The following is a 27,299-nucleotide window of genomic DNA, read 5'->3' on the forward strand; positions in this document are numbered from 1 at the left end:
GTCGTCCGTACGTATTTCACAAAGCCAGCGGCCGCGAAGAGCCTTGACCACCCCTGGAATACATTTAGGGCGAGATCCATACCCTCGAGCCCACATGTCGGCACCCACCGAGTATTTTCCCGCACTAGGGGACACAGCACAAGGCCTGACAGGATGAAGCATGAGCAGTAGAGCGCGCGGTTGGCGGCCATGCAAGACTTCAGCAGGGCTGCGATCACCCAGAGGCGTGAAGCGATAAGAACTCAGAAATTGCAGCAGAGCATCATCTGTGGAAAAATCACTAAAGAATTTATTCATCTGGCTTTTGAAAGTGCGGACAAGGCACTCGACCTCCCCATTCGATTGCGAATGGAAGGGCAGTGCTGTAACATGATGAATCCCTTGTCCAGTACAAAAATCATGGAAGGCCTGCGAAGAGAACTGAGGGCCATTGTCCGTGACGATCGTGGATGGAAGAGCTTCTAGCGCAAAGATTTTGGACAAAGCCAGTGTCGTCACCACAGTGGTGGGCGATGGACATCGAACAACAAACGGAAACTTCGAGAAGGCGTCAATCAGCAATAAGTACCGAGGAAGGGGCCGGCAAAGTCAGCGTGCACCCGTTCCCATGGCTGCGCCGGATCAGGCCACGGAGAGGGCATTGTACGAGGTGCAGCCAGTTGTTGAGCACACTGACCACGCGCAGCAACCATGTGGGCGATGTCCGAATCAATACCGGCCAATAAATGTGCCTGCGGGCCAGGGACTTAGTCCGAGAAATACCCCAATGGCCTTCATGCAACAGTTTGAGAGCATCTTTGCGAAGAGAGGCTGGCACCACGACCTGTGGAGATGCGCCATCCGTAGGCAGAAGAACAACACCATCACAAACAGACAGACGAAGGTGCAAGGCATGGTAGTTGCGAAGGGGATCCGATGCCCGGCCCTGGGTCCTGTCCGGCCAACCCCGTTGAACAAAACCGATCACCTGACGCAGGACCGGGTCCCGCGCAGTAGGCGACGTGACCTGCGAACCTGTAAGTGGAAAACCCTCGACCGCATGACGTTCTTCCTCATCAATGTGGAAACAGAGTAGTTCATCACGATCGCAAACCGGGCCGGGGCCCATCGGCAATCGCGACAATGTGTCAGCGTTGGCGTGCTGGGCCGTGGGGCGATAGTGAATCTCATAGTGAAAACGAGACAAGTATAAGGCCCAACGTTGCAGGCGGTGAGCTGCCTTATCCGGAAGCGACGCCGATGGGCTGAACAGAGAGACCAGCGGCTTGTGGTCGGTGATGAGGTGAAACTTAGAACCATACAAAAAAACGCTGAACTTTTTTAGAGCATAAACGATAGCGAGCGCCTCATTTTCGATTTGAGAGTAACGCCGTTGCGCATCATTGAGGGTCTTGGAAGCACAGGCGATGGCTCGTTCCCACCCATCCTCATACTGATGGGCGCGAACAGCCCCTAGGCCATACTGTGATGCATCAGTCGCCAGAACCAAGCGCAGACCCGGACGGAATGTGGCAAGACAAGGCTCCGACTGCAAATGAGCCTTCAGGCGGACAAAAGCCTGCTCACACTTGTCGGACCAACAGAAAGAGACGTTTTTGCATAACAGTTGATGCAGAGGATGAGCTACCGCCACCGCGGATGGAATGAATTTGTGGTAATAAGCAATCTTGCCTAGAAATGGCTGAAGTTCTTTGACCGTAGACGGCCGGGGTAGAGCGTTAATGGCCGCAACGTGCTGACGTAGAGGACGTATACCCTCACGGGAGAAGTGGAAACCAAGATACACAATGAAGGGTTGGAAGAACTGTGACTTGTCCAGATTGCACCTCAACCCAGCCGAATGCAAAACCCGAAACAGTGAACGCAAATTGCGAAGGTGCTCCTCAGTGGAGGCCCCCATGACAACAATGTCATCCAGATAGTTTATGCAGCCGGGAACGGAAGCCGTGAGCTGTTCCAAAAACCGCTGAAAAATGGCCAGCGCGCTAGCGACGCCAAATGGTAACCGCTGGTACTGATACAACCCACAAGGTGTGTTGATGATGAGAAATTCCATGGAAGAAGCATCCAACGGCAACTGATGGTACGCCTCCGATAAGTCAAGTTTGGAAACTGGCCCCCAGCGAGCTTGGTAAATAACTCCTCAGGACGGGGAAGAGGATAAGTGTCAATGAGGCTCTGAGCGTTGACAGTGGCTTTAAAATCACAACACAATCGCAGACTCCCGTTTGGTTTAGAAACCACCACGATTGGCGATGCCCATTCGCTGGAGGTAACAGGAAGGAGAATCCCTGAAGCTGTTAACCTGTCTATCTCAGCCTTGACAGGTGCACGCAACGCCACCGGAATAGGGCATGCCCGGAAAAACTTAGGGCGAGCTGTAGGTCTAAGAGTAATGTGGGCATCAAAATCCTTGGCACGACCCAGACCAGCAAAGAACACGGACGAAAATTCAGAACACAATCCATCCAGCTGTTGATACGGAATATCCTCAGATATGAGGTGCACATCATCATCAATGGAGAACAACTGGAAAGCATCATAAGCGAACAGGTTTTCAGTGCCCGCATGATCCACCACATAAAACGTGAGGGGCCTAACAACAGACTTGTAGGCAGTGGAAGCATCAAACTGGCCAATGATAGGAATTTTCTGTTTATTATAAGTTCTCAGATTTCGCGTAACTGGAGACAAGGGAGGGGAACCCAACTCCAAATACGTGTGAGAATTAATGAGAGTTACCGCAGAGCCAGTGTCCACTTGCATGCGAATGTCTTTATCCAGAACACGAACAGTAACAAACTTATTTGTTTGAGAAAGCACACAGTTAACGTCCATGTCCGATGCCTCGTCCTTGTCGACAGGAACCTTAGGGGACTGACACACAGAAGCAATGTGGCCTTTTTTCCTACATGAATTACATGTGGCCCAACGTTTTGGACACGCGGCCCTGTCACGCTGTACGAAACAACATGGACAAGAAGGAAGTGCGGATCGAACCTGCTTCTGTGGTTGCTGTTTTCGCTGTGAGCGTTGCGGCCCAACGCGACGTTGTTTACGCGAGTGAACCGCCGCCACATCTTCGTTCTCCTGTGAAACAGGCAAATTGTCCGTGTCGGAAGTTGACTGTACAGCGTCTACATCACACCACGTGTTTCAAAGGATTGAGCGATGCTTAGAACTTCCGACAATGACGGGTTTGGCAGTTGTAGGGCACGTTGCCGAACTTCTTTATCAGGAGCAAGCCATAGAATAGCATCCCTAACCATTGAATCAGCATAAGACTCATGATGAGTGTCCGTGACACTCAGACCGTGTAGTTCCGCCGCCCAAGCCCGGTAAGATTGATGGGGCTGTTTACGACACCGGTAGAACGCCACGCGGGCGGCAACGACGTGGGTGTTTTTTCGGTAATAGTTAGACAATAAGTCACACATTTCTTGGAAGGACAGAGAGGCAGGTTCCCGCAGAGGGGCTAACTGAGATAGCAGCTGATAGATCCGTGGGGAAATCCAAGATAGAAATAACGACTTACACATAGGAGCGTCGACAATGCCAAAAGCCAAGAAGTGTTGCCACAAACGCTTCTCATAATCCTCCCCAGTCTTCAGCAGCCTCATCGTAAGGAGGGAATGGAGGCGGAGAAGAGGAAGACAGACGATGAGTAAGCGACGTCGACAACGCCTGAATAGCAGCCATCAGCTGTGTTTGTTGTTCAATGAGCGCTTGCATAAGCTGTTCCATGTCTGCCCCGTCACGAACACACAAATCCACAACGCAGTGAAAATATCCAACCTCGTCGCCAAAAAGTGTTATAACCTTTAATCACCAATAATTGCGTGAATATTCAAACACACTCACTTAGAAACAATAGCTGGTTACATGATAACAACTCAGTATCTCTTATTCGACTGCCGTGCCGTGACATGCGGCCGGCGCCGTTCGTAGCTAGGTGGCGCTCCCGCGCTCAGCCGAGTTGCGGAGCACCTCTATCGCCGTTTGCGCGTACTGTCGTGGCGGCACTGTTAAATGTCGTGGCACTGTCACAACATAAGGTAATGTCCGTTTAACAAATCCTAAGTGAAATGGTCATTATGAATGTAGAATAAATCAAAAAATATTTTTGCTCAATAGGTAATACCAAACTTGTTTAAAAGAATTCGTTTGATCGATGCAACATTATGACATTACCAGACAGTGGGCTGCTATGAAGCCTTATACACAGCAGGAAGTCTGAATCTATTAAGAACAAGATTGCTTAGGAGGATAGCAACTGTCGAACACAAACTCACAGCAGGATATTGAAATCTTAAAGAACAGCAGACAGTGAAATCAAGAATTATATACCCAATTAGAGAGGAAGTTGAACACCATCAAGAAAAGAAGGAATATGTTTTCACTGTCGCACTCAGTGCAGGTACCAAAAGTTTAGTTTCACTCACCAGAAAGTGAAGCAGTGGCTTGTGGAACTAATGACATTTCCAAGTGATTGGTAATCACAAAGTTCACTTAGTTAATGGCTGTTAGAAACAGAGTCCAAAACAGCGCAATGTTGTCATAAGTGCACAAGATCAGTCAAGAGCGAACACCAAAAGATCAAAAACTACAAAACAATGACCCTACAGTGTATCAAATGGTGTGAACTGAAGGCTACAAGTGATATCAGGTAAATAGCAGTATGCGACTATGTCCATGTATTTAAGAGCAGAATGCCGCTAGAGGGCATGCTCATGCTCATGCTCATGCTCATTGTACTCTCATGCTCACTGTACTCTTGGCTTGTGCCATCTGCAGAGACACAAGGAACTGTATCTACTTGCTGGCTGCTGTATTCAGACCCCATGGTGAACGTGCAGTTTGATGGGAATCTGCATTACCCTGATACAAAAACGTTAAATGGACATGTCCTTAGAAAGGACCACAGCAGGGAAACAACAGATATTAAAATTTCTGGCGAGTAAGAGAAACAAACTAGACTGGATTCAACAGGTTAAAAGGGATTTGAAAGAAATGTGATTTCAGGAAACAGATTTACAACAAGGTAAGTTTCAAATACAAATTAAGGCTGTCATAGGTTTTCAGGGCAGAATTAGATCAGGACAAAAACAACATGCACAAAAGAGCAAAGTAAGTTCCAAAGTATGAGAATGAAAGAATACTAGACATGGACAAAGACTATAAGAAAATAAGCTGACACGATGAAACAGCCAGAATAAAACTTATAATGTGATATTTTAGAAAAATGTTCAGAAGAGTGAAGAAGCAGTCAGTACATGCTCAGTTCCCAAGAAAGTATGAACATTCTGGGTAACATATGATTTGATTTTTTCATGCAGGAATATAGTGCTGATGTGAGCAACCATTATCCATTTAACCAAAATAAATGTTGATATTCTGTGATGTCCTACCTAACCACTACTTTTAATTCTATACAATGCAGCCAAATACAGTGTGAATCAGTTATGGCAAGGGCGTTGCTGCAGACCATATTTTAATATGTTGCATTAGACAAGTATGACTACACGACACGCAATTTGAAATTATCGACAATCCTGCCTGTGTGAATTAGATATCAGCTATTGCTTTGGAGAAGTTTTAACAAAACTGTTGTGGATTGGCAAGAGAGCCAACCCGTTACGAGAGGAAGCCGAAAGGCACACGTTTTAGCTCACGCAAGCTGGCTTGAGGTCTGGAACAGGTCAAGGAAATTAGACTAGCAAAAACGGACGTAGCTGTGGAATACTTAACTTTAATCCATAAATGGTGAACATCGCTCTTGAAGGTACATGTTTTACAGCATCAATAGTAACTGGTAATGGTGCCTTGCTAGGTCGTAGCAAATGACGTAGCTGAAGGCTATGCTAACTATTGTCTCGGCAAATGAGAGCGTATTTTGTCAGTGAACCATCGCTAGCAAAGTCGGCTGTACAACTGGGGCGAGTGCTAGGAAGTCTCTCTAGACCTGGCGTGTGGCGGCGCTCGGTCTGCAATCACTGATAGTGGCGACACGCGGGTCCGACGTATACTAACGGACCGCTGCGGATTTAAAGGCTACCACCTAGCAAGTGTGGTGTCTGGAGGTGACACCACAAAAACATCACAGGAGTCTGCTTCAGTAAACACCACAAACTATACTTCTCAAGTCTCCTTAAGAACTCAAAAGACACTATTTCTTGTCTAGCCTGCTCATATGGCGTGATGAGTATGAAAAAGTGTGAGGTACAATGTAAAAGTCAATATAGACTATCGACATACTATCAGCAGATGTGGTTTCTTGTTTTGTTTCACAAGATTCTGTAGGCTCACTTTAAGATTAATTGGTCACAGTCACAATTAGCAGTTTTAAAAACAAAGTGATGTGTTAACTCAAGACATCCTATGAATATGGGCATTCTAACTACAAAATGGATCTCATGAGCCCTGAACTGTTACCCTGTGTCTCATTTTGTTATGACGTTAAAAATGATGTTGATATTGCCTTTTAGACAATAAAAACATATGTAAATATGCAGATGTATTTGTGTCAATAACCAAAAGAAATCAATGAAAAGTAGAAGACCCTGTTAACCACCAGTTGTGCAAATGTTTCAAAATGAATGGGAATTAAATCTTTGGCACAATTCATTTTCATATTACTGCTTCAGATACAATTGTAACAGAAACTACAACATTTCTATATCACAATAGGTTTAAGGCTGTGATCTGCTTTATGAACACCATAGTTTTCCCAGACAACAAGCCACATTTCAGTAGTACTGAGGTACCTTCAGAGAGAATGTTTTTATTGGCTAACCCGCAAATATTTCCAATGGGAGAAAACTATTACATTATCTGTTAGATGACAATTTTATCTACACTATATGATAAAAAATGTTAGCTTGCTTTATGTTAACCTACCTGGTTCTGAGTTCTTAGTATAGGGGATGGGGTGGACAAAACTGGCAGTTAGGAAGGAAAATATGCAACTAAACAACAGTAACTAGTAGGCTTTAATCCTGGTTCTGGCAATGTCAAAGTACATTCTGTTATATAAATCTTTGAAGTGCGTCCAGAAGAGATAAAAATAGTTTCTGCCAATTTACTGTTTGCTATATGATTTGGGAACATGAAGATCATTGCTATGTTTTCTGAATTTTTGCATAGATTGAACAAATAATGTATATGAGAAGTTTACCTGCCCTGAAGAATCCAAAAGTAAATTTCCTTGTAGGAGAATGTCTGCTCAACCAGATAGCAAATAAACTCACAAGGAATGCAACAACATCAGACATAAGATGCACTGCATCTGTCATGACAGCTAAGCTCCCAGCTGCATAGCCACCTATTATTTCTGCAACCTGCAAAATCAAATGCCATTACAACAAACATGTTGATATAAAATGTGATGCTTAATTTGTAGTAATTATTGTATAAAATGAGTATAATGTATCCATCCACAAGTCATACCATCAAAAACAACAGATTCTCTTTTAGGTGGTGTAACGATAAAATACTGAGCCTTTATTTGAGAGCAGTACAAATCTCAATATGATTGTTCTGACTAACATTTATAGTCATTAAAATACTCAAGATACGAAATGAAAATTCTTGAAGGAGGTCATATCTGTTCTCCAACAGTTCCCAAACTGGCATGTGTTCTGTTCCTGTAGTCCAAGCCATCAATGGTACATCCTACTATAAGAAATAAAGAGAGTGAAACATTCCAAATTTAACATTATTTCTTTATTAATGAGTTTGCTTTGTCCACTTTTATCTCAATCCCACACAGTATGAATTCTCGTATAGCTTCTCCTCCCCTTTTTGGCAGCATGAAACAAACTGAAACTACATGGCAAATTAAAGCTGTGTGCCAGACTAAGACTCATACTCTGGACCCCTGCCTTTTGCGGGCAAGTGCTCTACCAACTGAGCTACCCAGGCCTGACTCACAACCCATCTTTGCAGCTTTATTTCCACCAGTACCTAATCTCCTACCTTCTAAACTTCACAGAAGCTCCCCTAGAAACCTGCAAAACCAGTGCTCCTGGAAGCAAGGATATTGTGGAGACATGGCTTAGCCACAGCCTGCGGGATGTTTCCAGAATGAAATTCTCACTATGCAGCAGAGTTACACTGATATGAACCTTGATGCCGAATTAAATCTGTGTGCTAGATTGAGATTCGAACTCGGGACCCATCCTCACAGCTTTAGGTTCACCAGTAAAAAAAATCCTCACAATTCAATTTGGAGAACTGTGATCAAGTACAACTGGTTTATGAACAATCTACACATTGAGTACAGATAAAATTTGTCTTACAATCAGAATACAATCTGGATTTTATAGCCATATAAAAAGGTCACTGTACTTTCTTTTTTCTTCCTGTCCATGCTCCTGCATTTGGCTACACTATTAGATGCAACCAACTGTATCAGAATAGGCTGCATGCGCCAGAACAAAAGCCAGCAGAAAGAGCATTTGGAGTTTCGGTGATAGCTGCAATTGGGTGATATCTTGGTCTTACTTCTCAAGTCTTAATTGAAACACAATAGAAGCACTAAGCTAGGAAGAAAGATTAAGGTTTCAAGCCCCTTGGACAATAAAATCATACAAGATGGAGCACAAGCTCGGATTTAGCAGAGATGGGGAAGGAAAGTGGATATGTTCCTTGGGGGTTGTTTGGGAAAGGAGACTAGACAGCGAGGTCATCGGTCTCATTGGATTAGGGAAGGATGGGGAAGGAAGTCGGCCGTGCCCTTTCAGAGGAACCATCCCGGCATTTGCCTGGAGTCATTTAGGGAAATCACGGAAAACCTAAATCAGGATGGCCGGACGCGGGATTGAACCGTCGTCCTCTCGAATGCGAGTCCAGTGTCTAACCACTGCGCCACCTCGCTCGGTATGTTCCTTGAGCATACAAGAAACTGAACTAGAGGGTTACAGGCACTTGGGAAAGTCTCACATGTCTGTGATGTGTGTGTGTGTGTGAGAGAGAGAGAGAGAGAGAGAGAGAGAGAGAGAGAGAGAGAGAGAGAGAGAATGAACTTCACACAGCTTGGTGGAAATGGTTGAAGATGGCAAATACTACCTCATCTAATGACAGTGCTGAGTGCTCAGTGCATATGGCCATGCACACTCGCTCGGATGTGCCCACTTGCGCATATGTTGCGAAATCTCATGGGCAAAATGTGCTTCAGTTACTCACCGCAACACTTTACACTGCACGGTTAACACCAGCATTTTATATACCGGTACTGAAATCAATACAGTCCATTCCACATTTAGACATAGATTCTACAATAACCACCATTCTTTTAAATATTGATGGTGTTATCAAGATTGAGGCCATTAAATACAGAATATTTGTGAATATCTATATCTTATTGCCAGGAAGTTTAATATCTATATGGGTCGCAAAATAAAATGTTCATCGCCTTGCAAAAGGATCTAATTCTGTGATTACCTCAACTGATTAGCAAACAATGAGAAAATTCTATACGCTGAGGTGGCAAAAATCATGGGATAATTCCTAATATTGTGTTGGATCTCCTTTTACCTGGCATAGTGCAGCAACTCAGTGTGGCATGGATTCAACAAGGTGCATGTAAACACAGTCCACATCATTATGGAGCCACCACCAGCTTGCACAGTGCCTTAGTGACAACCTGGGTCTATGCCTTCATGGGATCTGCACCACACTTTAACCCTACCATCAGCTCTTACCGACTGAAATTGGGACTCGTCTGACCAGGTCACATTTTTGCAGTCATTCAGGGTCCAACCATTTGAGCCCAGGACAGGTACTGCTGCCAATGTCATGCTGTCAGCAATGGCACTCACATCAGTCATCTGCTGCCATAGCCCATGAACGCCAAATTTCGTGGCACTGTCCTAACGGATACATTCGTAATGCGTCCCACATTGATTTCTGTGGTTAATTCACACAGTGTTGCTTTCTGTTAGCACTGACAACTCTACGCAAATTCCGCTGCTCTCAGTAGTTAAGTGAAGGCTGTTTGCTACTGTTTTGTCCATGGTGAGAGGTAATGCTTCAAATCTGGTATTCTCTGTACACTCTCGAAATAATGAATTCCCTAACGATGTCAAAGCTGGAATATCCCTCAAGTCTAGCTTCAACTGCAATTCCATGTTCAAAGTCTGTTAATTCCCATCATGCTGCCATAATCATGCCAGAAACCTTTCCACATGGATTACCTGAGTACTAACGACAGCTCTCCCAATGCACTGCCCTGTTATACCTTGTGTACACGATACGACCATCATCTGTATGTATCACCTCATTGTATTCCACTACTATGTTATTATCTGACTGGCAGCAGCAGACGTCAAGAAGAACTTGTTACTCTGAATAAAAAATACAGATACAGGATATTGTAGAAATGAAGATGCAGTCCCTTAACAAATTCACTACTTACCATGAAGACAATGCACATGCCAGTAGCCAACAACAGTTTCCTGCATTCTGATGAAGTATAAGGTTGCGATGAAACATGATGACAGTGTGTTGTCTCACAAGGTGTGAATGTTGTGATGTTGCTGTCGCCATTAGAAAACTGAAAATAACAGAACAGAGCTATAGCCAGTTTAGTGAAAGCAGCCACTAAAAAACAAACCTCACATACAACAAAAACAAAAAGAACGACACATGATGAAGAAATTATCTCAATGGGATGGAGATCAGTAGATGTGAAGTACATGTACACACAAAAAATTATTACAATTTCAGAAAACTTGGATGATTTACTCAAGAGAAAGAGCTTGACAAATCGAGCAAGTCAATAGCATGTTAATCCATCTCTGGCCCTTGTGCAAGCACTTATTTGGTTTGGCATTGACCGATAGAGCTGTTGGATGCCTTACTGAGGGAAATCGTGTCAAATTCTGTCCAATTGGCATTTTAGATCAACAAATCCAAAGCTGGTTGGAGGCCCTTGCCCATATTGTTCCAAACATTGTCAACTGGGGAGAGATTGGCAACCTTGTTGGACATGGTAGAGTTTGTCAAGCATGAAGACTGGCTGAAGAAACTAACTGTGTGCAGCCATGCACCATCTTGCTGAAATGTAAGCCCAGGATGGCTTGCCATGAAGGGCAATGAAACAAGGTGTCGAATATTGTCAAGATACCGCTGTGCCGTGTGAGTGCTGTGGATGACAAGGAAAGGGGTTCTGCTATGAAATGTGCTGTCCCGTAAGAGTGCTGTGGATGACAACCAAAGGGATCCTGCTATGAAACATAATGGCACCCCACACCATGACTCCCAGTTGTCAGGCCATATGGTGGGCGACAGTCAGGTTGGTATCCCACTGCTGCCCATGGTGTCTCCAGACATCTCTGGTCTGGAATCTCCCTGACTGAAGTAAAATTGTCTTCAATGGTGAGTCGCAAGCTGATACCTGAAGACCAGAGGAGATATGCCAGGATATGCCCGAGACGGCAGTGGGTACCAACCTGACAGTCACCTGCCACAAGCCCAACAACCAGGAGTGATGCTCTAGGGTGCCACTTCATTTCATAGCAGGCTCTCTTTGATTGTCATTTGCAGTACTCTTACAGCACAACAGTATGTCAATAATATTTTATGCCCTGTTTTGTTGTCCTTCACAGCAAGCCATCATGGGCTTACGTATCACCAAGATGCCCTTCCACAAATGGCGAGGATTTCTACTGCATGTCTACACGTTTGCCAAACCCTACCTTGGCCAAGAAGGTCACTGGATTTCTCGTCAACTGGAACTTTACAAGCATGGCCCTCCAACCATCTCAGTATTTTGATGATCTAACCTGCCAATTGGGTAGAATTTGACATAATAGCTCTCAGGAGGGCATCCAACAATTCTAACAATCAATGCTAAACCGAATAACTGTGTGCAAAAGGGCCAGAGATGCACCAACACATCACTGACTTGCTCAATTTGTGACACACTTCCTCTTGGATGAATCATCCATTTTTCTGAAATTGTATCATTTGTTTGTCTGTACATTAATATGACATCTACTGATTTCCATCCCATTTGGATAATTCCTTCATGGAGCATCATCTTTCCTTTTGTCTTACACTGTGTATCAATTCTGTAACAGGCACCATCCATAAATTTTCACCTTCCTGTTGCATTTACATTTATCTGAAACTTTGGAGTTTCATACACTTAAATATTGTACAGCATAACTGCAAGAATTATTCAGGGCAAGAAATATCTTAACAGGACTCACATGGAGTATTCAAAATAAAGTCTGAATTGAATGAATATCTCTCTGCAATTGCTTTTGATTTGTACTGCTAATGGGTAACAACTGCGATTCTTAAAATTTTCTTGGACGATTAAATGGTGTGCTATTTTTTGGGCATGCATCAAGAACATAATTATGTTCTGAAATTCTGGGCCTATACCTTTCTGCCACAGCCACGGTGAAGCTGTGACGGACCTCTGGCATGAATTTACACTTCAAAGTCAGTTATGGATTTGATAAGATTATGTTTGCAAGATTTTCTGCTTAAATAATGGAAGAAGAAACAAAATGTTCCAGTTCCATGCCTGACTTCTGGTGAAACAAGTACTGGTACATCTTGGCATCCAGAATGTAAGACCACATACAGTCATTACCAAGTTGTTGTTAACATATGCTCCATAGGGGGCAAAATATACAGGTATTGGCACATTACACGGGCATTCACAGGAACTACAATGAGTTAAATGCAAACATCTTTAGTAATGGGTGTAATATTGGTTGGAAATAATAAATTACATGACATGAGAGGTGTAGTTGTTTATCAGCTTGTATTTACTGGCCACTAGAGGGTGACCCAAACGAATGATCAATATTCTAGGACATCAATGAAAGCAAAAATCACGCAGAAATATGCTCTATTCTAAATGTGTCTAAGTCAGAACACATTTAATTTATATCTTTTTCCACTATTGATGAGGGACTTTTATTTTGTCAGGCTATTGGTCTATTCTTTGCTTTGTACGTGTGTGATCTGAATATCTTTTCTGCCGTGAAACTCTGCAATAAAATTCACATCAACTGTTGTTTGTTTTGAATAAATGAGTTTGACTGATTACAAACTCATCAGAGGGAAATAACAGGTTACTCTGTATCTCCAGCATGGTGGAATTAAACAGGTCAGCAACTTTCATGTTATTATAAAACTGTTAAACTGTCTTCAGTTATGCTGGAATTTTATTTATTCCCTGATGACTAGTTTCGGGCAGTATTATCAAATCATCCAGAGGAAAAAACACAATAGATGTTACAATAAATCACAATAGAGACAAAATTCCAACACTGTCCAAAGGTACGTTTAAACATTGCACTATACTGCTCTAACAGTCCACAGGTGTACTGCTGGTCCATAGTGTCCAATGAGCTGTATACATGTGGACTGTTCGAGCAAAAAATGCGCAAGGAGAAACTGAAGAATCACATTGCACTATACTGATTGCACACTTTTACTTGGCCCCTGAGCAGAGGATCCTGGGAGTGGAAGCTTGCGACTAGCTCACAGCACATACACTGCTCAGAAAAGCTCCGCCTCCTTCTGCCATAGTAGCCAGCTTATAGCTTATAAAAGATATGAATATGGAATGGATTAAAGTGATACAAAAGATCACGGCCAGTTGGTAGCATGTCCAGGTATAGCCTATCCGCTCATTTCTGTAAATGATATGAACAATCAGTATGCATAACACTGCACATGGATAAACTCTGCATTCATAACTGTTACTTATTGTTACAGCACACATTTCTGTTTCACAGTTAAGGCTGCCACTGAGCATAAACATTCCAGAGTGCCACAAAGCCAGTCGACTTCCACTGATCACAAAGGAGAAAAGTAAAAGTGTGTGATCAGTACCACATAGTGTCAGCATGTGAACATTGCCGTGTGTCAGAATGTAAACTGATACTGAGGAGTACCTCCAGTGAACATATAAGCTAGGCCAGAGGCCGCTAGTGGCGGCATGTATCAATGGATTGGGGCACTTTATTCTAAAATAACTGAAGTTTACAAAATCATTGGTAAAGTACAATATTAACAAATTGCGAAGAGTCTACATGATAAAATGTTATAAAATATAAAAATGAATGAACATTTGGTAATCTCATGCCACACGTGGTGTACTCTAAAACTGTCACACAAGGGAAGGCTTTATGGCAGATCAGCTACACTAGAAACAGATCAACAAAACATAGACTGGTGTAAGGTGTTTGTATTGTGTGGGTGTGATGTCCCATATTATACAAACTTGCACAGTTGTAGTTATGTTCTTCATTAATATCAAACATAAACACAACAAAATATCATTCTAACTACAGAAGTAAATACATGAAATGAGAAAATAATAATAATAAAAAGAAGGGTTATGGTAGCACTTGTACAAAAGGGTTTGTATGTTTGACAAAGATAAGAGCCATCTAGGTGGAAGCGTTACACTAACAGTACTGTTAAGACATAAAATTACAAAGCTACTGTTGAAGCGGAACAACCCACCACGTTAGCCGAGAGCGCTAATGCGCTGCTTCCTGGACTCGGATAGGCGCGCCAGCCCCATACCAAATCCACCTGGTGGACTGAAGACGAGGGCCGGTGTGCTGGCCAGCCTGGATATGGTTTTTAGGCAGTTTTCCACATCCCACTAGGTGAATACCGGGCTGGTCCCCACATACTGCCTCAGTTACATGCCTTGCAGACATTTGAAAAACGTTCGCACTCTTTCATGGTTACACTAGACGCAGACAGCTGGGGTACACTACTGCCGTCCCAAGGGGGTATGGGGTGGCGGCAGGAAGGGCATCTGGCCACCCCTTAAAATTAGCCATGTCAAATCTCTACTTAACCCTGCCAACCATGTGCACAATTTGGGACACAGGTAGTAGCAAAAGACTGTTGAAGCAGAACTGCAAACATTTCTGGGGTTACAAAGGAGTATAATACCAGACTATGATATCTGCATAAAAAGTATTGTATGCCACCCAGCAGTATTTTTTATAAAACATTATATAATAAACTGAAACGGAGGAATACACTGAAACCCAGATAATGCAAAGGTGCACATCTGTAACTCCATTGTACGGCTGTGTGCCACTTTGCTTAACCATATGTATTGTATATGATATTGTCATCCCCTCCCCTTCTGTTATGTTAAATCTCTTCACATATGTTTGGACACATAGAAGGTTTACAGTATTAACATATACCGCTTTATTATATAGTGTACTAAAAAAATGCTGCCATGCAGCATACAATGGTTTTTATGTAAATGTCTTAGTCTGCAGTTATACTTCTTTGTAACTCTCGGTAATTTTTGCATTCTGCTTCAACAGTAGCAATGCAATTTTATGTCTCCATGTTTTGTACTGTAAGAACAATGCTTCAGCAGAGATGACTTGTTATCTTTGTCAAACATACATACAAACAAACAAACCCTATTGTGCAAGGGCTACCATAACCCTTAATTTTACCATTTTGTATATTTACCTTCTGTAGTCAAGATGGAATATTGTTCCATTTATATTTGATGTACGTGAAGAATGTAACTGCATCCATGCCGTTTTGTATAATGTGAAACACCATGCCTACATTATACAAATGCCTTACATCAGGCTACAATTCGTTAATCTGTTCGTATTGCAGTTGACCCGCCATAAAGTGTTTCCTTGTTTCCCAGTGTGATAGTTTTAGAGTACACTGTGCGCTGTCAGTATACCTGATGTACATTTATTCTTTAATTCTATAACGTTTTATCACATAGACTCTATGCAACTTGTTGAGATTGTACTTTATCAATGATTTTGTAAACTGTAATTGTGTTACAATAAAGTACCCCAATTCTTTGATGTTTACTGCCACTAGTGGCCTCCGACTAGTTTACATGGTCGCTGGAGGTACTCCTCTGTATAGGTTTACAGTCTGACATACAAAAATGTTCATATGTTGATGCAACATCTACATATTTTGTGGCCCCCATGAACCATAGACCTTGCCATTGGTGCAGAGGCTTGCGATACAGATAGCTGTACCGTAGGTGCAACCACAACGGAGGTTGTCCTTCCATGTAGACACATTCTTGTTTGCATTAAATGTGCACCTTCTAGTTCACAGTATGATGTGTGTTGGAAAGATGTTTCAACTGCACTAAGAACATATTGTCATAATGTTTTTCATTTATTAGTATAAAGGAGCAGTATCTGTTGAGAGACCAGATAAATGTGTGGTTCCTGAAGAGGGGCAGCAGCCTTTTCAATAGTTGCAGGGGCAACAGTCTGGATGATTGATTGATTTGGCCTTGTAACATTAACCAAAACGGCCTTGCTATGCTGGTACTGCGAATGGCTGAAAGCAAGGGGAAACTAAAGTCGTAATTTTTCCCGAGGGCATGCGGCTTTACTGTATGGTTAAATGATAATGGCTTCCTCTTGGGTAAAATATTCCAGAGGTAAAATAGTCCCCCATTCGGATCTCCAGGCGGGGACTACTCAGGAGGACGTCGTCGTCAGGAGAAAGAAAACTGGCGTTCTACGGATCAGAGCATGGAATGTCAGATGCCTTAATCGGGCAGGTAGGTTGCAAAATTTAAAAAGGGAAATGGATAGGTTAAAGTTAGATGTAGTGGGAATTAGTGAAGTTTGGTGGAAGGAGGAACAAGACTTCTGGTCAAGTGAATGCAGGGCTATAAATGTGAAATCAAATGGGGGTAATGCAGGAGTAGGTTTAATAATGAATAAAAAATAGGAGTGCCGGTAAGCTACTATGAACAGCACAGTGAACGCATTATTGTAGCCAAGATAGACACGAAGCCCACGCCTACTACAGTAGTACAAGTTTATATGCCAACTAGCTCTGCAGATGACAAAGAAATTGAAGAAATGTATGATGAGAAAAAAGAAATTATTCAGACAGTGAAGGGAGACGAAAATTTAATAGTCATGGGTGACTGGAATTCGATGGTAGGAAAAGGAAGAGAAGGAAACGTGGTAGGTGAATATGGGTTGGGGGTAAGAAATGAAAGAGGAAGCAGTCTAGTAGAATTTTCAACAGAGCATAACTTAATCATAGCTAACACTTGGTACAAGAGTCATGAAAGAAGGTTGTATACATGGAAGAAGCCTGGAGATCCTAGAAGGTATCAGACAGATTATATAATGGTAAGACAGAGATTTAGGAACCATGTTTTAAATTGTAAGACATTTCCAGGGGCAGATGTGGACTGATCACAATCTATCAAGTAGGTAAAAAGACGAGGGCTCGTAAAAATCCTTGGGTAACAGAAGAAATATTGAATTTATTTGATGAAAGGAGAAAATATAAAAATGCAGTAAATGAAGCAGGCAAAAAGGATTACAAACATCTCAAAAATGAAATCGACAGGAAGTACAAAATTGCTAACCAGGGATGGCTAGAGGACAAATGTAAGGATGTAGAGGCTTATCTCACTAGGGGTAAGATAGATACTGCCTACAGGAAAATTAAAGAGACCTTTGTAGAAAAGAGAACCACTTGTATGAATATCAAGAGCTCAGATGGAAACCCAGTTCTAAGCAAAGAAGGGAAAGCAGAAAGGTGGAAGGAGTGCATAGAGGGTCTATACAAGGGCGATGTACTTGAGGACAATATTATAGAAATGGAAGAGGATGTAGATGAAGATGAAATGGGAGATATGATACAGTGTGAAGAGTTTGACAGAGCACTGAAAAACCTAAGTCGAAACAAGGCCCCAGGAGTAGACAACATTCCATTTGAACTACTGACAGCCTCGGGAGAGCCTGACCTGACAAAACTCTTCCATCTGGTGAGCAAGATGTATGAGACTGGCAAAATACCTTCAGACTTCAAGAAGAATAGAATTATTCCAATCCCAAAGAAAGCAGGTGTTAACAGATGTGAAAATTACTGAACTATCAGTTTAATAAGTCACGGCTACAAAATACTAATGCTAATTCTTTACAGACGAATGGAAAAACTGGTAGTAGCTGACCTCGGGGAAGATCAGTTTGGATTCCGTAGAAATACGGGAACACGTGAGGCAATACTGACCCTATGACTTATCTTAGAAGCTAGATTAAGGAAAAGCAAACCTACGTTTCTAGCAATTGTAGACTTAGAGAAAGCTTTTGACAATGTTGATTGGAATACTCTTGCAAATTCTGAAGGTGGCAGGGGTAAAATACAGGGAGCGAAAGCCTATTTACAATTTGTACAGAAACCAGATGGCAGTTATAAGAGTCGAGGGGCATGAAAGGGAAGCAGGGGTTGGGAAGGGAGTGAGACAGGGTTGTAGCCTCTCCCCGATGTTATTCAATCTGTATACTGAGGAAGCAGTTAAGGAAACAAAATAAAAATTTGTAGTAGGTATTAAAATCCATGGAGAAGAAATAAAAACTTTGAGGTTTGCCGATGACATTGTAATTCTGCCAGACACATCAAAGGACCTGGAAGAGCAGCTGAACAGAATGGACAGTGTCTTGAAAGGAGGATATAAGATGAACATCAACAAAAGCAAAACGAGGATAATGGAATGTAGTCTAATTAAATCAGGTTATGCTGAGGGAATTGGATTAGGAAATGAGACACTTAAAGTAGTAAAGGAGTTTTGCTATTTGGGGAGCAAAATAACTGATGATGGTCGAAGTAGAGAGGATATAAAATGTAGACTGGCAATGGCATGGAAAGCGTTTCTGAAGAAGAGAAATTTGTTAACAGAGTACAGATTTAAGTGTCAGAAAGTCGTTTCTGGAAGTATGTGTATGGAGTGTAGCCATGTATGGAAGTGAAACGTGGATGATAAATAGTTTGGACAAGAAGAGAATAGGAGCTTTCGAAATGTGGTGCTACAGAAGAATGCTGAAGATTAGATGGGTACATCACATAACTAATGAGGAGGTATTGAACAGAATTGGAGACAAGAGGAGTTTGTGGCACAACTTGACTAGAAGATGGGATCGGTTGGTAGGACGTATTCTGAGGCATCAAGGGATCACCAATTTAGTATTGGAGGGCAGTGTGGAGGGTAAAAATCATAGAGGGAGACCAAGAGATGAATACACTAACCAGATTCAGAAGGATGTAGGCTGCAGTATGTACTGGGAGATGAAGCAGCTTGCACAGCATCGAGTATCGTGGAGAGCTGCATGAAACCAGCCTCAGGACTGAAGACCACAACAACAATAACGCAAGTCTGGTTGTAATACAAGACTTATCTACATGGTATGTTATCTACCTTTGGACAGTACTGGAATTTTATTTTGCCTTCGCTACTACGTATTGTAACATTTACTGTATTTTTTTCATCAGGATGATTTTATAACAGGCAAGCTGCCCAAAAGTAGTCATCAGTGAATAAACTTCCCACGAAACTTAAGATGGTTTCTTTAAGAGTTAATGTAACAAGAAGTAATTGTTGGTAGAAGTTGACAATAAAATTACACCCCTCCACTATGTGGAATAGATGGATATGGTTTATGTTTACGATGTCCACTTTGAAAATGCTTTTGCTGCTGTAGATGAAAACCATCAACATAGAGTAACTTCTTGTGTTTCAGATCACAAAGTGTTTTCCACAGCTTTCAGTACACTGAAGGAGGTAGGTTGCAACATGAAGTATGTTGTTGGTTAAATGTCACTGATGTTCTACTGTTAACACTATTTACTTATGAGCTCATATTTATACAGGAAGGGATCAATATAAAATGTCATAACAATAGGCAGTTACAGGCCAACCCACATGACACAGGAATACCAAACTTCCAAGTTTATTTCTCAGTTAATGTGTGATGACAAAATCAGTGATATTTTCATAGATCCCACTAATCTGGAAGAACAAATAGCAGGACATTATTACTTGAATTTTTTTTGAGAAGCCCTTAATGTGCCTGCACAGTATGATCAAGCATAGTGTGGATAACTGAGATGAGCTATTAGGCCACAGTGTGTTGTCATAAAGAAACGTAGAGCTGCACTACAAGAAGCATCACAATATACTCTCCTGAGAGCACAAAAACCCCACTTAAGCTAAACCTGGATTCTTTGAAAACCTTATGCAAATTGTTTAAAATTTACTTTGAAATACTGAATATTCAGAATTGTGAAAAATGTGTTATGAACAACTGTAAATCTGTTATCTGACAAATAATAAACAATGGAGTAACATTATTTTGTAATGATGATGAACATTTATAAGCATTTTTGTTAGGACACACTTGAGTATCATACATCTATATTAACTTTTGTGCTTCTGTAAATCTCGCAAAATATGACCCCTCTTGCTGAAAACAAAACCACAATCACTGTACTTTAGTAAACATACACAGATCTTTTGCCCAGGATGCCTAGTTTCAAGAAATGGGCCAGAAAATTGGTTTCCAGTCCTTTTTAAATAAAAATGTGGGTAGATAAAAGTTCTTCACAGCATGCAGATACAATAGAAGCTTTTCTTGTTGCCAACAACAATTCAATCTGCAGGACTGTGTATGATTTTCAGGAAGCATATTCTTCATTCTCAGCTTGTAGTGAACTGCCTCTGGCTAATAATTCAGTTCCTCATACAGGTATTGGGTGTGTGTGTGTTTTTTTTTAGGACAGTTTAATTTTTTACCTTCGAAAAATCTTGGCGATCACTTTGGAACCATTCATACATATAAGCAAGATTATGCTCCACTGCAGTGGGCAGTGAAGAGCCATCCATCAAACAGGGCCAAGCAACTGTTACATTTCTTGCAGTGACTGTTACCATTATTCAAATGACAGCATATAAGAAAATGAATTAACACACTAGCACTACACCAGAAGAAGAGAGGAGAAAATGTGCTTCTAAAATATCTGTGGGCACACACTGTTACAGTACTGTGAAGCTTTTATACCAATGTTGCGGTGCCACGCAGGTTTTTGTGGCCAGTGTTTATTTCCATTGTGACACCTTAATTGTGAGACTTAGCTGTGGTCTATGGCATATGTTTCTGTCTAAGATGTTGTCATCTGCTGCAAGAGACTTTGTCAGATTACCTACATACTCTGTAAGCCGCCATATGGTGAATAACAGAGGATACTTTGTACCACTACTTGTCATTCCATTTCCCATTCCACTTGCAAATGGAGCATGGGAAAAACGACTGTCTATATGCCTCGGTATAAGTGTGAAATTCTCTTATCTCGTCTTTGCAGTCCTAACACAAAAAGTACATTGGTGGCAGTAGAATAGTTCTGCAGCCAGCTGCAAATGTCGGTTATCTAAATTTGACCATCTGTCTTTTCACAAAAAGAACATTGTCTTCCCTCCATAGATTCCCATTTGAGTTCACAAAGCATCTTTGAAATACTCATGTGTTGGCTGTACCTCCTGGTATCAAATATAACAGCATGCCTCTGAATTACCATGACATCCTTTAAAGAGACCTGGCGGGGATCCCAAACTCTTAAGCAGTACTCAAGATTTAGTTGCAGTGGTGTTCTATGTGCTTTCCTCCTTTATAGGTGAGCTACACTTTCCTAGAATTCTCCCAGTAAACTGAAATCGATCCTTCACCTTTTTAGTACCAACCTTACAAGTTCACTCCATTTCATATCACTTTGCAATATAATGCCTATATAATTTTATCAACATAATTGTGTCAAGCTGCACATCACTAATACTGTATTTGAACAATACAGATTTATTTTTCCTACTCATTAACTTACATTTTTCTACATTTAGAAGCTGTCATCCACCACACCAACTAGAAACTTTGTCTACATCATCTCATATCTTCCTACAGTCACTCAAGAATGATACCTTCCCACACACCACAGCAATACCAGCAAACTGTCACAGATTGCTGCTCACGCTATCCATCAGATCATTTATGTATACGGAGAATAAGAGCGGTCCTGCCACACCTTCCTGGGCACTCCTGACAATACACTTGACCCTGATGAACACTCGCTGCCCAGGACAACATACTTGGTTCTATTATGTAAGAAGTATCTGAGCCCCTCACATGTCTGAGAACCTATTCTATATGCCTGGATATTCTTAACAGTCTGTGAGTTATATTAAATTTAATTGCATGATTGTACTCATTGCTGGTGTGCTTAATATTTGTAACTGATACATACAGAATTCATGACCCAATTCTTCTCAGTTATGCAGCTACCATAAAACATCACATACACAGTATATCATTCGTGCCTTTATTAATATTGTCTCAGTTCTCCGCTTAAAAACAGTCACAAATGAGCAGATCTATGAACAATTTTAATTTCTCATTTTAAGATGGCTACCATGATTTGTATCATACAAATCAGATCTCCGCAAGCCACCTGACGGTGTGTGGCAGAGGGTACTTTGAGTACCTCTATTGGTTCTGCTTTCTATTCCAGTCTTGTATTGTTTGTGGAAAGAAAGACTGTCGGTACGCCTCTGTGTGGGCTCTAACCTCTCTGATTTTATCCCCATGGTCTCTTCATGAGATATATATAGGAGGGAGCAATATACTGCTTGACTCCTCGGTGAAGGTATGTTCTCGAAACTTTAACAAAAGCCCATACCGAGCTACTGAGCGTCTCTCTTGCAGAGTCTTCCACGGGAGTTTATCTATTATCTTAACGCTTTCGCGATTACTAAATGATCCTATAACGAAGTGTGCTGCTCTCCGTTGGATCTTCTCCATCTCTTCTATCAACCCTATCTGGTACGGATCCCACACTGGTGAGCAGTATTCAAGCAGTGGGTGAACAAGTGTACTGTAACCTACTTCCTTTGTTTTCAGACGGCATTTCCTTAGGACTCTTCCAATGAATCTCAGTCTGGCATTTGCTTTACCGACGATTAATTGTATATGGTCATTCCATTTTAAATCACTCCTAATGCGTACTCCCAGATAATTTATGGCATTAACTGCTTCCAGTTGCTGACCTGCTATATTATAGCTAAATGATAAAGGATCTTTCTTTCTATGTATTCACAGCACATTACACTTGTCTACACTTAGATTCAATTGCCAGTCCCTGCACAATGCGTCAATTCGTTGCAGATCCTCCTGCATTTCAGTACAATTTTCCATTGTTACAACCTCTCGATATACTACAGCATCATCCGCAAATAGCCTAAGTGAACTTCCGATGTTATCCACAATGTCATTTATATATATATTGTGAATAGCAACGGTCCTATGACACTCCTCTGTGGCACACCCGAAATCACTCTTACTTCGGAAGACTTCTCTCCATTGAGAATGACATGCTGCGTTCTGTTATCTAGGACCTCTACAATCCAATCACACAATTCCGACCTTTCCACTATTTCCCTAAGGGGCTCCATCACCCGCCTAACATTGGAGCTCCCAACCACTAAAAACCCTTCCCCCCGTGTGCCTGCCGGCCACATGTCTACTCACAGACAGAGCCGGCGATGCCACATGGCCAGCCTCCACATCGACCCTCCGCCTCGTGCGATACGAACGCCGTTGAACCCACCACTCCCCTCGGGGAGAGGATGGCCCAACCACGACCAGTACCCGCGAAGATGTCTCAACAGCAGGGACCGTGGGTGAAGCATGCAACACCTGGGGTGTACTATGCGACACACCAGACTCCCCACTGCTGCTACACTCTGAGGCAGCAGTCTGAAGATGGCTGACCATGGCCATCAGCACGTTCAGCTGTTCGCGAACAGAGGCCAGCTCCTCCTGCGTCCGTACACAGCAGCCACACATCCTATCCATCCTAAGAAATCAACAATTTACTGTAGAGAGTTAAGTAATCAACTTTTAACTAGACTGGTAATTCAGTAAAGGCGGCTGATAGCTGACTAAACTGCGCTTACTAGGCACTTCTTGTTGGAAACAATGAAAATAAGCACTAACTGTCTCTGGACTGTATTCAAAACAAACACGAAATCTATGGAACACTATTACTATTACTTGAAAATTAAAGCTTCCTTAAAGCAAAAACGCACAGAAAAAGAAGTGACAAGTAAGAAAAACACAGTTAATACTTAAATTTATGTAGCTTGCTGCACAGGAGATGTGAAGCAGACGGCAGTTATGACGACACTTGGAAGTTCTACATGTAATAAGCTTTCACATACCAACATAAGTTAACCAGGCAATATATGGAAAACTTTTACCATAGATGTAAATATTTTAAAACAGAAAATACCTCACATTATGTGGGGAGGTGCAAGATTTGTACCAACTTTCCCAGAATCTAAAAGTTCAAAATAAATTCCTTAAAATACATACATCTATTGCATATCTCTGAATATGTATGGGCTATGATTCAACTGGAGTAGAGAATGAAACAGAGAGCCTTATGAGTCAAAAATAAATATCTTTACTGTAAAAACAAATAAATATCAGTACGTTTGAATGTGCACACCTTTGCACATCTATGAAATAAAAATCTGCTGCCGAGTAATGTTCAATACTGAGTTGCTACATCTTGTGCATTGTAACAATATTGGCCCTCGTCCTTGTAGGCATACTGTCTACAAGGTTGTTGATATATTGCCACTCTTTGATTATGATCCTCCTGAGGCCACTTAATGTGAAGACAGTTCCTGTGATAATGCACTGCACATTACAAGTGGTTCCAAGCATGCTCAATTGGGTTCATGTCAGCAGATTCTATAGGCTTTTTCATTTATTCTCCCTGGAGAAATGTGGTGATGAGATGGATGTGTTGTGATCATGTCTTATCTTGAAAGATGAATCCATTGCCAAAATGTCAACAGCATGGCTGGAAAATAGATTGGAGGACCCTGAACAAACACTGCACAACCCCTAGAATACTCTAAATAGCAGTGACAATATCCAACATCTGTACACGATACACGCTCATGACTGATCCCTCCTTGCTGTACCTGTGGGTTTGTGTGTCAGAGAACTACACTGAAACCTGAATGCCTCCATAAACTTCTATGATTATCAACAGGTGCCAGACTAACGCAATTGCCAGTGGAACAAACATGGTGTCATTGATCCAGGGCCCATTCTAGGTGTTCCTTGTTCACCTTCTTTACGAATGACAGCACTAGGGGCATCTAATGATACTTACAATGGATGCCTAGAAGCCATATTAATTGTATGAAGACAGTTGCATACTGTCCAGGTTAGCACAGCTTTCCCTTATGCCTCCAGTAAGGCAGCACATAGTTCTGTTGCATCTTGCTCAGTATACCCACCAGTCATAATTTGTAGATAAGTCACAGAATGATCTTTTTTTACAATGTGCAACCACTACAAGGTAAACCTACAACGTTTTGGGTGCTACAAAGCAATGGAATATTCAAATGCTGTCACTGTGGTATGTACCAGTTTGATGGACAACTTGCCACACAGACAACCCTTCTTACTGTAAAGTGACTATGCAGACATGCTCTACACTTGAAATGACCCTGTGAGCCACACTCACAGACTAAACAAGGTACACAAGTCACTTTCTCCCATTCGCAACTGGAGACAGTGTTCTACTGAACTGCTCTGAGAATGAAGTTAGCTTCACAGGTGGCAACACACAGCCATCTTCAGTGGTTGACACAATACTGAGAAAGAGGTAAAATATAACCATGCAATGATTGTCATAATCACTGGTGCAGCTTCCAGGTTGGAAGGCCGTGCTCCATGGAACTTTTTCAATCCTGACATTTTGTCCAACTTAGCATCGGACATCTTTAGAGGTGTTCCCTATTCTGCAGAGTTGACAAGACTCCGTGGATCCAGGAGAACCTCTAAGGATGTCCCATGAAACAACCTGAAAGATCCTTAGCAGCTATTTCAATACTGGTTGATTTGTATGTGTCACGAAAGCCACCTTGCTGTCCTACATTAGAATTTATGTAATAAGTTACTCAAAAATAAAGTTTTTACTGATCAATATACTTATAACTTCATATTGCCTCAAGAAACACAATATGAGCATGTGCCTAATGTACACTCATTACACAACTCCAGCCTTTCTGAAAGTTCAGCTGCCACGGCCCGCCAGGCATTACAACAATGTGTCTGCATCCAAATGAATGCTATGTCAAGCAATACATTTCCTAAGGCAATTGAGACATTTCTGTCACTGAATTAAACTCTCTGATGAATTAGTTCTCTTAAGTTAAGCCACGTTTGCAACATTAACAACATTACATCCAAAAACGAAGTGTGTGCCAAGTAAAACTAACATGCAAATGCCATATTATCATCATTTAATTAATGTGTACTAATATTCTATAGAGCCACATTCCACTGCAAGATGCATTAGGAGTCAGCGAATGCAAATATTGATATTGTGTATGTAGCTGTTAAATTTACGCCCAGTGTCATTACATATTACTACCATGCAAATCACTCACTATATACACAATGACTTCTGAGTACAGAGTAATGTTAAATGCGGACGTAAGCGTACGTTGACAAGTAGGTCACGAACGGACTACGAAATTGCGTGGCTTGATGAAACATGCTATCCAACTCAGTGGATTTGGTATGTAAATAATTTTGAACGACGTTACTCATATGACCCTCTGTTACAAACAAACGACAACTAGGGAATAATAACAATTATGTTACAAATGGGGCGTCTGCTACTAACAAGATTTTTGTCATTCGTGTCTTCCGCGCTCGAAGCACATACGTTATTGACGCTCACACACAAGTGTCTACTACTCCTGCCTTCTGAACATCTCATGCAAAAACTCGCTTCTTCCGTTTTAAGCAGAGGATTAGAAAGCGACGCGTCCTCCTCGAAAGTTTCTTCGTCTGATGAATTGTCAGCATGCTGTTGTTCATACATTCCAGTTAGTCATGTAACAATGATGTTAACGCACATTTACTGTTACGGGGTCATACTAATTCCACTAAATGCAAGCACATACGATCAAAATACTTTTTACGCGCACTCACTATAAAGTATTTGTTTTTAAACCACGACACCAAAATACACCAGAGAAATATATGCAATAATATGCATTCAAAGATATTACTGCCAAAGGTGGCCTTTTAAATATATCTACACGAAGCTTTGTTTACTACAGTTTCATTTCTGCCTATATAAGACATTTCGTCAGTAAGAGCAGGATGAAAACATGATGTTTTCTCTATTAAGTAGGCATAGTTTTACCAGAAGTCAACATTGCGTAACAGCTAACTACCCACACAAGGGACCGATTGATCCAACCAACCACACAAATCTGAATCAGAGTACAATTTATAACATGTTAATCTACACGTTTCCTCAGTAGTGTACTCCAGCAGTCTCAAATATTGAGCTATATGAACCTTGCAAATGGAAAAGAATACGTTATGGAAAGATAAGTTTGTTTGGAGATTGTAAATACT

General features: G+C 41.6%; 1 protein-coding gene across 1 annotated transcript in view; it reads right to left on the minus strand.

The window, feature by feature from the left end:
* Positions 1-26,914, minus strand: part of LOC124721919 (zinc transporter 2-like) — an 88,948-nt gene extending 62,034 nt beyond the window's left edge. The window contains exons 1-3 of the mRNA XM_047247071.1: positions 26,554-26,914; positions 10,415-10,552; positions 7,175-7,337 (exon numbers count right to left, since the gene is read on the minus strand). Of these exons, the coding sequence (XP_047103027.1) occupies positions 7,175-7,337; positions 10,415-10,552; positions 26,554-26,754 (502 nt within the window). The 5' untranslated portion in view covers positions 26,755-26,914. The remainder of the gene's footprint in view (positions 1-7,174; positions 7,338-10,414; positions 10,553-26,553) is intronic.
* Positions 26,915-27,299: the final 385 nt, after the last annotated feature.

Source organism: Schistocerca piceifrons, chromosome X, assembly GCF_021461385.2.
Source record: "Schistocerca piceifrons isolate TAMUIC-IGC-003096 chromosome X, iqSchPice1.1, whole genome shotgun sequence".
Lineage (NCBI taxonomy): Eukaryota > Metazoa > Arthropoda > Insecta > Orthoptera > Acrididae > Schistocerca > Schistocerca piceifrons.